General features: G+C 46.7%; 1 protein-coding gene across 1 annotated transcript in view; it reads left to right on the top strand.

Annotated features, from left to right (window-relative positions):
• The first annotated feature begins 2,455 nt into the window (after positions 1–2,455).
• UBE2R2 (ubiquitin conjugating enzyme E2 R2) overlaps positions 2,456–18,259 on the top strand; it is a 101,614-nt gene continuing 85,810 nt past the window's right edge. Inside the window, exon 1 of the mRNA XM_077816615.1 lies at positions 2,456–2,721. Within this exon, the coding sequence (XP_077672741.1) occupies positions 2,545–2,721 (177 nt within the window). The 5' untranslated portion in view covers positions 2,456–2,544. The remainder of the gene's footprint in view (positions 2,722–18,259) is intronic.

Below are 18,259 nucleotides of genomic sequence, written 5' to 3'. Positions count from 1 at the left end.
GAACGCAGCAACATCTTGTGACGCTGAGCTTCACAGATCAGTTACATGCTGTGCGGAAAAAGGATTTCCTTTTATCACCTTGGAATCTGCTTCCTTTCACTGAATATCCCCTTGTTCTTTCTCTCTCTCACACATACCTATAGTATTTAACTCCTGCCCCATAGCCCTGCCACCATCCCTTTTACATGGCCGCACCATTAACCACAAAACCATTTCCTCTTCTTCCCTTCCCTCTTCTACCTCCATAGGTTTGTCCAAGGACCCAAGCCCCTGCTGCTGGGGGTGATGGAGCCAGTGCTTGTACGAGGCATTCACTCCAGAACAGTTCTGGATAGAACGGGGTGAACCAGGGCACTACTGTAGTCAAGCAGCAGCCCTGGACCCAAGTCCACCATATACATGATATAGAAATATTAAATATCCGTTTCTGTTTTGAATAATGGCTCCTTTTGATTTTCTTGGATAATTCCCAGAAGATGTTAGGTCATTCAAAGGCCCCTATCTGGAAATATGCCCTTTGTTTGTTTGACAATGAACCTACCAATGCAATAGAATGGAGTAAGTAAAGAGTTCCCAAACTTTTCTGTAATATGGACCACCTCTTAATGGCGACATTGTCTTGAGGATGCCCCTTCCATATGTTGTCATATGGAGTAAGTCCCTTCCCTTTGATGAATATGTAACATACTTGTGGTAACTAAAGCAATTGCATACATGGAAAAATGTAGTAAAGTATTTGTCTTTAGTATGAGCAAGACAAATCTCAGACACACACTCTAGTTTTGGTCTTAATTTCTTCCCATAAGTTTTGTTGTATCTAGTCGGAACAAGGAGGAGAGGCAGATTTCTGTGGACCACTGGCATATGTTCTTCAGACCACTAGTCGCCTACGTGACCCAGTATTGCCAATCCTAAATGTAAACAAAAAAATCATGTATGGAGTGGTGTTGTAGCTATGTTGGTCCCAGGATATTAGAGAGACCAGGTGGGTGAGTTAATATCTTTTATTGGACCAACTTTTGTTGGTGAAAGCAACAAGCTTTCGAGCTACCCGAAGAAGAGCTCTGTGTAGCTTGAAAGCTTTGTCTCTCTCACCACCAGAAATAAGTCCAATAAAAAATATTACCTCACCCACCTGGTCTCTCTGAAAAAAATCATGTCTCAAGCCCCAAATACATAAAAATGATTTTTGGGGTTAGTTTTTGTTGCCTTCTGTTTGTTTTAGCTTTTAGGATGCAGTCAGGTCACATTTTCAAGCTTCCTCTGCAACCATGAAAGCTAAAACTTATTTTCTTTTTCAAATGAACGCTGAAATTCTCATGTATTGCCATGCCTCCTGGAGTTGGGGCTTTAAGAACATCACTAATTACTGCAAGCCTCATGACAAAATCATGAGAGTTGGTAACATGGTGGATCACAGTTTGGGAACCTCTGCTAGGCAGATGGGAATTTCTGCCGATTATAGCCACCCCGTACACCTGCACCTGTGCACACTGCTAGTGTTGACACGCAAAACGTTATTTGCATTCATGATCTTTACCCTGATGCCAAGCAGTGATTAAGTTTCATTGGTGCAAACAGCAGCTCTTCCTGCCCACTCTAGGGGTTGCGCTGATGCAGCTATACCGATGGCTGCGAGCGGGGAAAACACTAGTAGGTCGCTGGATCAGTCAATGCCAGAGGTTTCCAAACTGTGGTCCACAGTGTTTCCCACTCTCTTAATGTTATCTCTGGCTTTGATCAAGACAATCCCCTATGCAGGCAAGGCCATACAGACTGGGCCAAACGCCCTTGAAGCTGCAGGCCGAGGTAGCTGTTACCTTGCAAGTGAGTTAGCAGGCTGCTAATGCAAGCCCCATAAAAAGAGGGAAACCATGTCCCTGGGGTGGGGAAATGATGGTGGCAGGGCAGGTGCCAGGCCCAAGCGATGCAAGGCAGGGTGGGAGGGAGCATCCCCATGCAAGCGGGGTGACTTGAGGGGGCTGCCCCAGGAGGGCAGCCAGAAGGGGGACCCTCAGAGAGAGGGTGGGGTGGGGAGGGGAGGGGTGTTCACTTCTGCCCCCCAGCAAATCACGAGGGCTCCAGCCAGGGGCGGCGGAGGGGCAAGGGCCTGGTTCTTTCAGAGGGGGCGGGGCAGCGTGGGGGAGCTCGCCGGGGGATCTGCCGCTCAGCCGGGTGCGGGGGGGATGGGCCGAGAAGACCGGCGGGCGGGGCTTCGGCGGGCAGGGGGCGGGGCCCGGCGCGGAACGGCGCGCTGAGGTCAGCGGCGAGCGGCGGCGTCACAAAAGGAAGTGGCGGCCGCGGCGGCGGCCGAAGGCGGGGGGGGGGGGTCCGGAGCCGGGCGCGAGCCAGCGGGCGGGCGGGCAGCTGGGCCGGAGGCCCCGAGGCAGCGGAGCGGAGCCGAGCCGCCCCCGCAGCCCGAGGGCGCGGGCGGAGCGCGGCGCCCAGGCCCCGGCGGAGGCAGGCAGGCGCGGAGGGGGGCAGGCGGGCGGGCGGGGGCCCCGGGCCGGCGGGGGGCGCCCCGGGCCCGCTCGGCGCCGCGCCATGGCCCAGCAGCAGGTGAGCAGCTCGCAGAAGGCGCTGATGCTGGAGCTGAAGTCGCTGCAGGAGGAGCCGGTGGAGGGCTTCCGCATCACCCTGGTGGACGAGTCCGACCTCTACAACTGGGAGGTGGCGATCTTCGGGCCCCCCAACACCCTCTACGAGGGCGGCTACTTCAAGGTAGGCGGCCGGCGCGGGCTCAGCCCCCTCTGTGGGTGGGAGTGTGGGGGGGGGGGGGGAGAGAGAGTGCTGAGGTGGGGGGCCCCCTCGCCTCGTGGGGGTGTGTGTGTGTGGGGGGGGAGAGTGCTGAGGTGGGGGGGCCCTCCGCCGTGTGGGGGGAGAGTGCTGAGGTGGGGGGGCCCTCCGCCGTGTGGGGGGAGAGTGCTGAGGTGGGGGGGCCCTCCGCCGTGTGGGGGGAGAGTGCTGAGGTGGGGGGGCCCTCCGCCGTGTGGGGGGAGAGTGCTGAGGTGGGGGGGCCCTCCGCCGTGTGGGGGGGGAGAGTGCTGAGGTGGGGGGGCCCTCCGCCGTGTGGGGGGAGAGAGTGCTGAGGTGGGGGGGCCCTCCGCCGTGTGGGGGGAGAGAGTGCTGAGGTGGGGGGGCCCTCCGCCGTGTGGGGGGAGAGAGTGCTGAGGTGGGGGGGCCCTCCGCCGTGTGGGGGGAGAGAGTGCTGAGGTGGGGGGGCCGTGTGTGTGTGTGGGGGGGAGAGAGTGCTGAGGTGGGGGGGCCGTGTGTGTGTGTGGGGGGGAGAGAGTGCTGAGGTGGGGGGGCCGTGTGTGTGTGTGGGGGGGAGAGAGTGCTGAGGTGGGGGGGCCGTGTGTGTGTGGGGGGGAGAGAGTGCTGAGGTGGGGGGCCCTCCGCCGTGTGGGGGTGTGTGTGGGGGGGAGAGTGCTGAGGTGGGGGGCCCCCTCGCCTCGTGGGGGTGTGTGTGGGGGGAGAGAGTGCTGAGGTGGGGGGCCCCCTCGCCTCTCGTGTGTGTGTGTGGGGGGGGGAGAGTGCTGAGGTGGGGGGGCCCCCGCCTCTCGTGTGTGTGTGTGTGGGGGGAGAGTGCTGAGGTGGGGGGGAGAGTGCTGAGGTGGGGGGGCCCCCGCCTCTCGTGTGTGTGTGTGTGTGTGGGGGGGGAGAGTGCTGAGGTGGGGGGCTCCCCCGCCTCTCGTGTGTGTGTGTGTGGGGGGCCCCCTGCCTCGTGTGTGTGTGTGTGGGGGGGGGGGGGAGAGAGTGCTGAGGTGGAGGGGCCTCCCCGCCTCGTGTGTGTGTGTGTGGGGGGGGGGAGAGAGTGCTGAGGTGGGGGGGCCTCCCCGCCTCGTGTGTGTGTGTGTGTGTGTGTGTGGGGGGGGGGAGAGAGTGCTGAGGTGGGGGGGCCTCCCCGCCTCGTGTGTGTGTGTGTGTGTGGGGGGGGAGAGAGTGCTGAGGTGGGGGGGCCTCCCCGCCTCGTGTGTGTGTGTGTTTGGGGGGTGGGGGGGAGAGTGCTGAGGTGGGGGGGCCTCCCCGCCTCGTGTGTGTGTTTGTGGGGGGGAGGGGGGGAGAGTGCTGAGGTGGGGGGGCCTCCCCGCCTCGTGTGTGTGGGGGGGGAGAGTGCTGAGGTGGGGGGGCCCCCCCGCGTCGTGAGTGTGTGTGTGTGGGGAGGGGAGAGAGTGCTGAGGTGGGGGGCCCCCCGCCTCGTGTGTGTGTGTGAGAGAGTGCTGAGGTGGGGGCCCAATGTACTCCCAAACTACTCTATTGGGGAAGTGCTGCTGCTTCAAGCATAATGGACCCCTAAACCCTTCTGGTACTTCAAGATAAGGGGACCTACTTTCTCCAACCTCCTGTATGAGGGTGGGGTGGGTGGTGGGGGAGGGAGACTTGCTTCAAGGTAAGGAATGCATGGGCCCTGCTACTTGTTGTGGGAAACCCAAGAGCTCTTGGAGTGGACCCCTCCTCCACCCTGTATAGGGGGCTGACACCACCCTCAGGATTCCCCATGCCCCTCTGAGTAGGCCCATCATCCCCTTGTGTGGGTGGTCCTTCAAGGTAAGGTACGGGCTCAGGTTCCTTGTGTCTCTGGGGAGGGAGTGGGGGGATAGCCTACACATGTATGGGTGGGTTGCTTCAAGACAAGGGACCTGCTGCTGCCACCATCTTGTATGTGGGGGATGTGCATCAAAATAAGGGCTCCCCCTACTCGCTCTCAGAATCAACTATTCCCTCCTTCTGTGCCCCCCAGTGTTCCAGAATGAAGTACTGTACTCCATCCCCTCCCAACAGTTACCCCCCCACACCCTGCATGGGGTGCTTAAAGATAGCAAAACCCTTCTCTCCCATTAGACCCTTCTGCAACCTGTATGAGGGAAGCTACTTCAGGGTAAGGGGTCCCCAACCACTGGTTGCTTTTCAGCCTGTTTGAAGGAGTCCTCTTCAGGGTAGAGAACCTCCATCCCTGGGACCCCAGAACTCTGCATCTTAATTCAGAATAAGGGACCCCATCCTTGAGTCCCCATAACCTTTGTAATGGGAACACTTCTAGGGATCCCATGCCCTCTGCCTAAGGATAGCCTGTGGGGAGGCCCTTCCAATCCCTGTGGAAGGGTATGTCAAAGTAGGTGGTCACTCTCATCACCAGGTTGTCCAGGTGCCCCAGCACTCTGCATAGGGGTTCCCTTCAAGATAAAGGATCTAGGGGGCTTCCCTTGTCCCCAGTGATTCCCCTATATCTTTCAGCTTCCCTATACTTGTATATGGAGTCTACTTTAACTTGAAGAACCCACAGTGGTCTGTCATCTCCAACACTGGCAATGGTGGTTTAACATTCTGTATAAAAGGGGACTGCTTCAGTATGAGGGATCTGTTCTCTGGTTGGAATGGCCTCTGTTTTTTCTCCTGATGGTCCTGCTGTGAGGGTTCCTTCATCCCCTTTCCAAGTAATGTATCCATGTCAACACCATGTAGAAAGACAGCTACTTCATGATAACGAAGCCCTATGGCATTCTCCCATCCCTTCCCCTCCCTGGAATGTTAGAAGATAACTACCCTGATGGAGGTATGGAGAAGTAGTTAATCTTCTACTTGTTACAAATAGCATCTTTGAGGGTTGGCTTCTGCAGATGGTACCCCTGATGGACAAATGTGGCCTGTCAGAATTTTGCAGTGTCCAGTGGCCTCTGATATGGCATCACCTGCTGCAACTTATTCCCCTGGGATTCCCCCTTTCTAACAGTGACTCCAGTCAGCTCCATTTTATGCACACTATCTGGTGTCCTTTGACTCCTAGCAAGTTGAAGGAAAAACTTGAACATGTTTACATCAGGTTCTTTGCATCTTCACCTACTTATTGCCTCTCTGGATCAGGGTGTAAATACTTTCTTTTGGGAAACCAAAATATTAACAGCCTGTAGCTTTTTGACTAAATTGGAGTCATTTTTAGTTTAGCCTTATTGTTTTGAAAGAAGAGAACACTTTGGCACAATCTCTTTCCTTTTGTAATGAGTATGGTTGACTTTGTCATGGCAGTGTGATGTTTGTATTTTTAGACTTACCTCCATTATTACTTAGGAAGCAGCCCCAGTTCTGGCCTAGTAACTGGGTCAGCTTTGCATCATATAAGGTGGGGTTAACCTTTCATACCTATACTTTGGAACTGATGAGTAACCCTAATAAAACAGGGAGGGTGGGTCTCAAGTATTTTGTATGTGTTTAGTTACTTGCTGGGTCCTGCATTTGTCTTTGGGCTGTAAAATGCTTGAACAAGCTGGTAAAAGTATTCTTCAGAAATGCACTTAAGTTTAGGTTTCAGCTAGGAGGCCACAATTGACTTGTAGTAAAGTAAAGCAACGAATGATTATGGCTCTGATGCTCTTCCTCATGTTATACTGTACCTGCTGTAGCTTTTCTTCGGGAGAAATTTGTGACATACTTGGCACAATTGACCTATTATACAGGTCTGTGGTGCTATATTTAAAAAAAAAAAAATTATTTTACTTCTATATGTAGATTTATTCCACTCTCATTACCATAGTATGAGTGTTTTCCAGTAGTGCATAAAGTAAATTGACTAACATTTGTCATATGTGACTTGTTCTCCCTCCTTTTCTCCCTAGGGGAAGACTTGTATCTGCTGTGTAAATCTTTCTTGTTTTGTTAAGATTTTGTTTTGGGGCATTTCTTTTAAATACACACAGCTCTGTTTGAGAAGGCAGGTCAAAGAAGTGTACCTTGCACTTGGAGCAAAAGGTGGTGAGGTTTGTGATATACTTCGCTTCTTGCGGGAGTTCCCGAGAGAGCTTGACTGTCTCCTGCACAGGCTGACTTTACCACTATGGTACACAAATTCCATTGTACATCAGGAATGGAGTTGCTGACTAAGGTCTTCATCCTGGAGCTTTGGCAATTGTTCAGATATGCTGGTGCCCAGGCCACTGAGTGTCTTGGAGATAAGGACTGGGGCCTTGAACTTACCTGTATTCTACGGGATGCCAGCATAGAGAGAGGAATGGAGACTTGATATGCTCTTGTCAGGCTGTGTTGCTGAGGAAACTAGGCACAGCATTCTGTAGTAGCAGGGTCTCTTGGCCAACTGGAGCTATTAAAAGTATTATTGATTGATGCTATGTGAAATCGTACTGTTGGCAAAGAATCTAGGAGCCGTCTAAACTACTGCTGGATTCACCAGGTGTGTGCGCATCTTTCAGCTATGGTTCAATCTCCCTTGGCTCCATTACATGGAGTGCTCTCCTCTGCCCACCAACATAATGTCCATCTTGTTCGGATTCAGCTTCAAATAGCTGTTCATTTACCAGCTTGTCCTGTCCAAGCATTGGGCATCTTGATGGGAGTGGTATGGTCAGACTGGTAAAGGATAGCTAGAATGGTCATCTACATATTGTTGACATGAGAGCATGTTGTCTTGTCGGTTCACCTGGTGGCTGCATATAGATTTTTAAATAAGACCAAAGAGATGATCCTTATGAGACCACCACAAGTGACGGCTCTAGTGGCAGAGATGCAGCTTACCACTACTCTTTTAGTGCTTCCCTCCAGGAAGGATTTAAACCATTTTAGAGCAAAGGATCTCTGTCACCTCTCCCAGGCAGTGCAGAAGTATCTTAATGTTAACAGTGTTGACTGATGCAGAGGTCCAGTAGGAGGAGAATAGATGTCTCTATCCACTGATAGCAAGAGATAATCTATCACTGCCACAAAATCAGTTTCCATTCTGTACCCTTGCCTGAATCCAGATTGTGTTGATTGGAGGATGTTCACTTCAGTTAGATGAATTTGTATTAGGCCTTTGGCTAGAGTCTTGTTACACTAGGAAAGTTTTGGCTGGAATAGCTATACTTGTATAACTTACTGGCAAACCCTCCTAGTGTAGATGTAGCTTATACTGACACAAAAGTGCTGCTGGCAACATATCTTGTACCAGTTCCAGAAGACATGTAAGCTATACCAGCAAAACACTTTTATTGCACTATAAGTGCATCTACACTGGGACTTACACTGGCATAGTTCTGCTTAGGGCCCTACCAGATTTGCTGTCCATTATGGTCAATTTCATTGCCATAGGATTTGAAAATTGGTAAATTTCATGTTTTCAGATGTTTAACTCTGAAATTTCATGGTGTTGTAACCATGGGGGTCCTGACCCAAAAGGGGATTGTGTGTGTGGGGAGTCGCAAACCTGTTCTGGAGGGCGGGGAGAGGGGTCATGGGATTGCCACACTCACTTCTGTGCTGCCTTCAGAGCTTCTTCCAGCCACAGCAGATTCCTGGAGGTGGAGGTGGGTATGAGAGCAGCTGTGCAGGAGATGGACAAATCCTGTCCCTCACCTGCCTCACCAGAGCTAGGCACCCCCTTTTCTGGGGCGCTCCTGGGGACATTGGATTTCATGAAGAAGGGCTTATTTCACAGTCTGTGATGTGTTTTTCATGGCCATGAAATTGGTAGGGCCCTAGTTAAGCTTGTATAAACTAAGTGTTGACCAGATATGGTGGTTCTAGCAACTTGTTCAGGAATGGGAGTTTTTGATACTGGATAGTAGTTGCCTAGAGCAAATATATCCAGGTGGATTTCTTCAGTGCTGGTTATGCTGTTGTCTGTTGGAGGAAAGGATGATTCCTTCTGAAATACCTGCACAACACCTCATTCAGGGTTATAAGTGGCAGTGGTTGGTCTTCTCTCTTTCACAAGCTGAGAACAGGTCTTGGGTTGAAATGCCTAAGGTATCCAGTAATTCTTGAATGAACGTACTGGACTCCAGGAATTCATGTGGGCTCTTAATTGGCTCCTATTTGGCTGGTACAGGGGGAGCAGACCCATGTTTGAGAAGCATTCCTGCAAGTGCATATTCTTTTCCACCAAGTAGGATACTAGTCTGTTGCAGTGGTTGGTGCTATGTTCTGATGTGGCCTCTAAGGCACTCAGGATTGATGAAAGGGTTTGCCATCCTTGACAGCTCCTTAGGGTGGAATTTGGCAGCCTCACTGGAGGCTGATAGGAAGGTTCTCCTGCCCTGTAATATAGCCTCAGTATAAGCTTGGAGAAATTTGGTTTCAATTTGTTTTCCACCATCAGTGCTTGAGTTTCTGACCTTCTCTTTCTATTACAAGGTATCAAAAAACCAAGGAGATCTGTTGTGGGTGAAGAGGAGGAGTGGGGTGTGTGTGTGGGAGTGTATGGGTGGTCAAGACCAAGGTTCACCAGATTAACTCCTTGCCCTGTGGATGGAGTGCTGTTGTCAATTAGCATGCTTTGGAATCCAGTGCAGTTTGCCTTTTGTCGAATCAGCGTCATGGGTCTTTCTCTGTTTCTGGGAGCTGGGAAAACTCTTGACAACTGCTTTAATGAGATGGAGTACTTGTGGCACCTTAGAGACTAACCAATTTATTTGAGCATAAGCTTTCGTGAGCTACAGCTCACTTCATCAGATGCATACTGTGGAAAATACAGAAGATGTTCTTATACATACAAACCATGAAAAAATGGGTGTTTACCACTACACAAGGTTCTCTCTCCCCCCCCCCCCCCCCCCCCCGGTAATAGCTTATGCTCAAATAAATTACCAGCAGGAGAGTGGGGTGGGGGGGAGAGAGAACCTTGTGTAGTGGTAAACACCCATTTTTTCATGGTTTGTATAAGAACATCTTCTGTATTTTGCATGCATCCGATGAAGTGAACTGTAGCTCACGAAAACTTATGCTCAGATAAATTGGTTAGTCTCTAAGGTGCCACAAGTACTCCTTTTCTTTTTGCAAATACAGACTAACACGGCTGTTACTCTGAAACCTGTCTTTAATGAGATGGTCTGTCAAGAAGACAGTGGCTGGGTTGTGGTCATCTTGATATTGGCATCTGATCTGAAGATCTGGTCCAAGGTGTGAGTTGGACCGGAGAGAATCTGTGAAAGGCAAGTGCATAGATGGGATTTGGGGTTTTGAGAAGAGTATCAGATGCATGTCTCCCTTTAATCCTGTCCAAAACTGGGAACACAAGGTAATATAGGAAGCCTAAAAAGATGTGGGTGTAACTTTCTAAATTATATAAGCTTGGTTTTTGTGTTGAACAGTGTTTGTGTATAAAACAGGTTTGTGGGCTGTAGTTAAAACTGGGTCTATAAGTAATGTCCCTGATGAGGGATGATTAACATGACGGCATTGAGGTAGGGCAAACCTGAAAAGGGGAATGTATATAATTCTTGGAATAAAAATTTAGGAAGTTGATAATAAGATGCATCCAGAAGCAGAGTTGGATGAACCTTATTTCAGTCACACTAGTCAAAATCTGTAGTTAAGACTCCCAGGATGAGTTGTTTATGTAAAGGGTGAGACTTCCATCATGTTAATAGATACAGTGGGTAGCACAGGAGTTAAAGATGGTACGTAGAAACTAATAGATTAATATATTTAATAGAAAAGCGAAATTTTAAATTTAAAGGGACACAGTTGATTTAAAAATCACACTTGTCTGCAAAGTTATATATTTGATATGATGTCCTAGATGTTTCTCCAGTCATTCAAGATGGGATGGTTTCTGCCTGGAGGAGCTCACCGTTTAAGGATAGGCATGTGGACAGAGGCTAAGGAAGGGAGCAGTAAATAGGGATGGTTCTTATACAAGTCAACTAGATTCTCTGTAGAAAGCATGACAAGTGGAAGTTTAAGAGGGGCTTAAACGTGTGCAGGGTAGTGGCCTTGTAGATGAGCTGAGAGGTCCTACCATGCATATAAGAGACGTAAAGTTGTGAAGCTGACAGATGAGTGGTCAAAGACATGACTACAGAGTGGAGGGAGCAGGGTGATATGAAGCTTGACAAACGAAATGGGGCAGAATTACATAGAGCTCTGAATATTGGTGATAAGAGTTATTTGTAACAATTTAAGGTTAATACCTTTTTAGTTTTTTCTCTATTCCTTCACTTTGTTGTGGGTTTGTGTACTTGAAGTTGTGTTGTAATATACACAAATCATCACCCATCAATCTGCATTGCTACTATGATCACTACTCTGCACAATAACTTGGTGTCCCTGGGTCCTACGTATACCTATCACAACATGTGGTATACCTCCTCCTATGCAGCAAATGTCCCAACAACTACTATGTAGGTGAAATCAGACAATTGCTACACTGTGGAATGAACTCTCACAGAAAAATAGGACCAACACATCCTATCGCCTATAATCAAACACTTTTGACAAATCGATCACTCCATATTTGGCCTTTCAGTCTGTCCTCAAAGGAAACCTGCACAACACATTCAAAATATGAGCCTGGAAACTTAAGTTCATAACTCTGCTGGACACTAAAAACCATGGACTTAAAAGAGATGCTGGTTTTAAGGCTCATTACAAGAATGTGTAATGTGTCCTGCTAACCCTATTTGGTCATAGAACTGCACAAGCGTTAATTGCCCACTTCATTCATGGTCTACAACATAATTGAAGCTCTTATGCTTAACAATCTGTCCCTCCTTGTGTTTACATAGGACATCTTCTGGTTACGTTCTCAAGGCCTGAGGAAGAACTTTGTGAGGCTTGAAAGTCTGTCCAACTTCGGTTGGAGAAAAGGTCCAATAAGATACTGTCACCCACCTTGTTTCTCTCATACCTTGGGGCCAGCACAGCTGTAGCTCATGAAAGCTTATGCTCAAATAAATGTTAGTCTCTAAGGTGCCACAAGTCCTCCTTTTCTTTTTGCAAATACAGACTCTCACGGCTGCTGCTCTGAAACAACACTATGGTCATTCTTGCTTTCTCCTGTATAGTCAAATTGGTTTTTCCTCTTTGTGGGCCTTTATTATAAGAGGAGAGAGATTATGGTTAAAATAGGGAAATATTGTAAAACCACAGCCTGGCTGGGGGATTGAGGGAGCAGGTTTAACACCTGGAACTGTTCGATATTTCTTCTAATAGATGCTGCCAACTTGCTCTCTAGTCCAACTTTCCTAACAACATTCCAGATTTCAGGATCTGTTTTCAAGTATTCCAGTGTCAATTGCTTTTAACCTTTTTATCTGGAGTTGACGTGTCCCATTTAGTAGTACAAAAAGAGGTAGAACAAACATATCTAATTGCTTGTACACGGTCTCCTTCAAGTCACCCAAATCTTCTAGTACATACTGTGTGGCTGTTTAAAGTGCCTGGGGATGTGTAATTAGAAAAATAGACAAACTCATGTTGAAAGACATTCAAGCAATGGTGGCAGCTTCAAACGCTTGTTTTCCACTTCACTTGATGACTGAACTTCTTCCGGCAAGGAATTCAGTGTTCCTTCATAACACTTAGAGAAACCTAGTATCTGAACTTTCCTTTGTACTATCCTCTTACCAAACAGATGTTGGGCACTAATGCCCAACATCTACACTTCATTTTAAACCTCTTTTATACAAGCATATTATTCTCAAAGAAGCTGCCAGTCATTGATTCACTTCAGGATTTTGGCTTCCTAACATTAGATATAGCAGTTGGCTTCTTATACTCTGATCAGTTGCTGGCCTGGTGCATCGAGCTTGAGCCACTACCAGTTACCCTTACTGCTTATTCAGATTGAGGCCTCCCATTCACACTTTCTTTGACCGCTTACTGTATTTGTCTTCAGTCTCTTTTTTTTTTCTTTTTTGAACAGCTTGTGACCCCTGCTGCGGTTTTCTCCACCACTCCAGTAATGCCTCATGAATGAAATACTACATCTAATATCTTGTATAATTTCTTGGGTTTTGAAGCTAGCTGACTTCTTGCTGTAAATTCACTGAAGTTTATGAATGGGTAGAATATTAAGGTAAAATGTTACAATGCTGTGGATGAATTGTGCTGTTCTTAATGCACAGTAGATAAGAGCCTTAAATTGTCCTCTACAAAGCTGCTCCCTCTAACCACACTTTGGTGTCTTGCAGTTTCAATTTTTGTTTCCTGCACAGATCATGTGATTCTCCTAGTGTGCAGTGAATTGAGAGAACAAAGGAATGTAAATATCGCACATTACTGAAAGGTTGGAATTGCCTGCTGATCATTAATGCTTTAAACTTAGTGGTGTTGCAGTGTGCTATAGCTGGAGTGAATAGTGAAAGGCTATTTCTGTGTATAGGATTTTCTCAGTTCTCACTGTTCTAGCACTAGTGAAGCTTTACTGGTACTAGATACAATTGGAATCTGAGAAAGTACTGATTGATAGGTATGGTCCCAGAGTTAAGGTAACCTTTACGTTGCTATTCTGTAGGGACTTCAGTTATGTCTCAAATTTTTCACCATTTGGGCTGAAACTTTTCAACTGTCTGCCTGAAAATAATTGTGGAAGTTAGCGCAATCTTTGCGTACAGACAGCAGTGGGAAGAATTGTGACCTCTCTTGAAAGTTCTAGCACTTCTAAACTTTAGCATGGGTGGCTTGTCATTTGACTAGATATTCTTTTCTGGGGATTAGTAGAAATGTCTTGATTTGGCTGAGTTATCAAGATTCATGTGAAAATTTGTTGACTTTTAATAAAGATCTCCGCAAGTTGTAATGACACTTACATGTGTATATGGTTGCAAAATAAAGTACTTAAAGCTAGGAAATGCCAAAACTGTTCTATCCTCACCAACTAAACTCTGCCACTTGTTGGTATACATTGATACTCTCTCTGATCATGTCATTAAAGCTATCCATAGTACCCTTTCTGTTCCTTATGTAGTTCCTGCACCCAAGAGTTTACAGTCTAAGGGTTTGTCTACACTGGCAAGTTTCTGTGCCACAAGTTATACCACTTTTATTAAAGCGCTGGAATTAAACTGTAGCATGTCCACATTGTGCTTTTTGTGACACTGGAGCACATCCACATTAGCAGCTCTTGCAACCGCAAAGATAGTAGTGCATTGTGGTAGCTATCCCACTGTGCAACTGGCTGCAGGGTGATTTGCTAAGGGTTTGCAATGCTTCATGGGGCAGGCACAGTGTCATGTGATGAAGGTTTCCCAATCCCAGTATTACATCCTGGGGGAGGTATTTTTTCATGCTTTGTGTGTATAAAAGATCTCCTACACTTTCCACAGTATGCATCCGATGAAGTGAGCTGTAGCTCACGAAAGCTTATGCTCAAATAAATTGGTTAGTCTCTAAGGTGCCACAAATACTCCTTTTCTTATTGCAGCATAGAAAACAATGAAAATGTTAAGTAAGCATGATAGACAGTAGTCTCAGCACACTAGCAGCAGTACTGAAGGAGGTATTGATCATGTATGGATAATATCAAATGATCATATAACTAAAAACTATACATAGAAATAGGCAGTTAAGATTGTGTGGCATTTCCTGACTTGTGTGCTTCATTTTACAACCTTAACATACCAGCTAAATTAAGCAAAGTTAGAGGAATGTTCACTACATCTGTGTAGACCGGTGGTTCTCAACCAGGGGTCTGGGACCCCCTATGGGGGGGCCACATGCAGGCTTCAGGGGGTCTGCCAAGCAGAGCCAGCGTTAGACTCACTGGGGCCCAGTGCGGAAAGCCGAAGTCCCACTGCATGGTTCATAAGCCCAGGGTTGAAGCTGAAGCTTGACCAATGCAGCTTTGCAGTGGCCCCAGGCAATTGCCCTGTTTGTTACCCCCTAATGCTGGCCCTGGCTTTTATATGCAGAAATACAGTTGTGGCAAACGTGGTCAGTGGAGTTTCTATAGCATGCTGAGAGGGCCTCAGAAAGAAAAGGTTGAGACCCTCTGGTGTAGACGGAGGGAATACTCCTTTTCGCCCTGTGCACTGAGTTGATAACAATAGTTATGTGGTGGTAGATTTCTGTAATCTCCATTTAAAAGACTAGCGATCAAGACTAGCCCCTAGCACTTTTTCTCAGTAACTTAATTTATTAGCAAAACACATCAATATGACTACTACATCTTTCAAATCTATAGTATTGCCAAAAGTGAACTGCACACTTTTTTTGAAGTCCCAAATGCTCAAGGCTTTTTTTAAAATGGCTATTGTTAAACATAATTGGTGCTATTGCTTAAGAGAACAGTTTGAGATCCTGAGAAATCTGACCTGAAAGCTTCCCCCTTTTTTTTAAAGCCAGTGAATGACCTCACAAGTGCCACAAACAAAAAGAATGAAAATAGAGGATGTCTTAAATGGATTGACTCTTTTAACCTTTGTTTGTTAGCTGCCATAAACAATGAGGAAGATAGCAGGCTGCAGCTCAGATTCCTCAGGGTCAGAGGTGGTAATATCAGACTGTCTAATTGAATGACAGTACTAACTATAGTTCAGTGTCTTTTAGAATCTTACCTGTGTTTTGGAACACAGCAAACAAGCAGTGCTTACTTAGCAGTATTCACCTTAAACAATTAACCTTAATTTGCTGCTTTTTCTTTTTTAAATTTCCCCCTCAGGGGCAAAATTGAGTGCATTATAGTGGATGCATACTTCCAAGAGGCAAGTAAAATTTGTCCAAGTAAAGAGGGGTATCTGTGTTTAAGAGCTCATTAAAATTTAAATACAGGGGTTTCCTCATGCCCTAGTCCCACCAAGGTCTTTGAAAAAAAGCTGGGATTCCATAATATGAAATTATTTGCTAGATGGCATAAGAATACTGTACAAGATACACGTTTAGTGGGGCTATCCAACTAACCATTTAGGCCATGACTACACTGCCACTTTTGTCGGTGTAACTTGCATTGCTCAGGGGTGTGGGGGGGAAAAACTCACCCCTCTGAGCGATGTAAATTACATCAACAGAAGTGCCAGTGTGGACAGAACTATGTCAGCAGGAAAGTTGCTACCACTGCTTGTGGAAGTGATTTTATTATGTGGATGGGAGAGCTCTTCACACTAGCAAGCTTACAGTGGGGGATGTCACCTTCGACTGAATGACCTGCTGTATTTCTGTGCAGGTGTAGGTTTGTCCCCTATTTGTAAACTTTCTATTAATCTGATTTCTAAAAGTCTAAAGCAATGGGGGTTATTTCTTTGGGAGACTCTTCTACAGCCAATGGCACATCACCATCTGCTCCTGCTTTCTTGCCCTGTCAGCTTAGGACTTCAGTGCCCTGCCTGGTTTGAGCCAAACCCGTTAGCCTGCTGCAGAGGCAGAGCCAGACCCAGGTCTGAACCACATCCACTAACAGCTGTAGGCTTAACTGAAAGCAGCTTACAGAAGTGTTCCTGTCTTTGTCACACAGATGCCCAACTCCCAATGGGTCCAAACCCTAAATAAATCCGTTTTACCCTGTATAAAGCTTATACAGGGTAAACTCATAAATTGTTTGCCCTCTGTAACACTGATAGAGAGATGCACAGCTGTTTCTCCCCCCTCCAAGTATTAATACATACTCTGAGTTAATAAGTAAAAAGTGATTTTATTAAATACAGAAAGTAGGATTTAAGTGGTTCCAAGTAGTAACAGACAGAACAAAGTGAATTACCAAGCATAATAAAATAAAACACACAAGTCTAAGTCTAGTACAGTAATAAAAACTGAATACAGGTAAAATCTCACCCTTAGAGATGCTTCAATAAGTTTCTTTCACAGACCGGACACTTCTCTCGTCTGGGCACAATCCTTTCCTCTGGTACAGCCCTTGTTCCAGCTCAGGTGGTAGCTAGGGGATTTCTCATGATGGCTGCCTCACTTTGTTCTCTCCCACCCCCTTATATGGCTTTGGCACAAAGCAGGAATCTTTTGTCTGTCTAGGTGGTCTCCGTTCCCCACCCCCCAATGGAAAAGCACCAGGTTTAAGATGGATTCCAGTACCAGGTGACATGGTCCCATGTCCTGTGAGACCCCAAGCCCTCATTCCTCTCAGCGTGACTCACAGGAAGACCTGCCTGCAAACAGAGCCATCCACAGTCAATTGTCCTGGTTGATGGGAGCCATCAAGATTCCGAACCACCATTAATGGCCCACACTTCACATAATTACAATAGGCCCTCAGAGTTATTACATATTTCTAGTTTCCGATACAAGAGTGATACATTTATACAAATAGGATGACCGCACTCAGTAGATTTTAAGCTTAGTAATGATACCTTACAAGAGACCTTTTGCATGAAGCATATTTTAGTTACATTATATTCACACTCCTCAGCATACTTCTGTAAAATCATATAAGTGCGTCACAATGGTCACTATAGAAATATCTGAAATGTGATTCTTTTCTGCATTCCTGGGGCTCTTCTAAAGAGAGGTTATACCACTGTGACAATACTGATGCAGTTTCAGCGATACAACCCTTTTAGTGTAGACTGTTATATCTATGTAAAGGTGCTTATTCCAGTATTCACCTTTCTTTGTGGGAATAAGTTATACTAGTATAAGGCACCTTTGTAGTGATGTAAGTGCAGCCATGCTAGAGGGGTTGTACTAGTATAATGATTTTAGTTTAAAAAACAAAACAAACCAGTACTCCTAACCAAAGCACTTCCACAAAACCTGTGTAGCCTAGGGCTGAACTTCATACCATTGCTACTAGTTATATCACTTGCACCATACTAAATTTCTTTCCTTCCTTGGGGTTTATGCCCTTTCAATATTTGTATACTGGCCTTCACGCTCCCTTACTCACTTCTTAGCTACACATGTTTAGTTCTTTTAATCTGTCCTTGGAGTCTCTCCCACCAGTATGCTGACTGGTTTTTGGAGCTCTTTTCTGAATAACCTCCAATTTTTGTTTTTTGGTAAGGTGTTTGGTTCTGGTCACCTTATCTCTGATGCAGTCACGCAGTCCATTTGGTTCTGATGGAAAGAGTAGATCTACCTTTTTTTCTGCATGCTGATAACCTCACAGCCCATGCTGGGATATGCTCTCTGGACAGATTTAAGATTGGCCAGCTGTTGGCAACAGTATGTTGTATCCAGTAGATCTCCAAGGTGAACTGCAAAGCAAACATGAAAATGGAGTTAGGCCTCTGCTGAACATCCCCACTAGCTTGCATGTAGGGAGCATTCAGAACACATTTCTGGGGTTAATTTAATTTTTATTTTTGCTTTGCAGTTACCTCTAAGAGATGGTCTACACTGGGAACTTACATTCGTATAGCTATGTCTCTTGTGTGAAAAATGAGAGCTGTAGCTATGATAGTTTAACATCTAGTGTAGAAACTCTTGGGGAGGTAGATTACTTACACTGATGGGAGAAACCATTCTGTCAGTGTAGGTAGTGTACTCTACTGAAACATTACAGCAGTGTAGTTGCACTGCTGTAATGCTTTAAGTGTAGACTTACCCTCACTCTTGGGGTACATCTACACTACCCGGTGGGTAGTGATCGATCTATCGGGGATTG

This window comes from Eretmochelys imbricata, chromosome 5 (assembly GCF_965152235.1).
Source record: "Eretmochelys imbricata isolate rEreImb1 chromosome 5, rEreImb1.hap1, whole genome shotgun sequence".
Classification (NCBI taxonomy): Eukaryota; Metazoa; Chordata; order Testudines; family Cheloniidae; genus Eretmochelys; species Eretmochelys imbricata.
The sequence above is the reverse complement of the archived record's forward strand: the minus strand, read 5'-3'. Positions and strand labels throughout refer to the sequence as shown.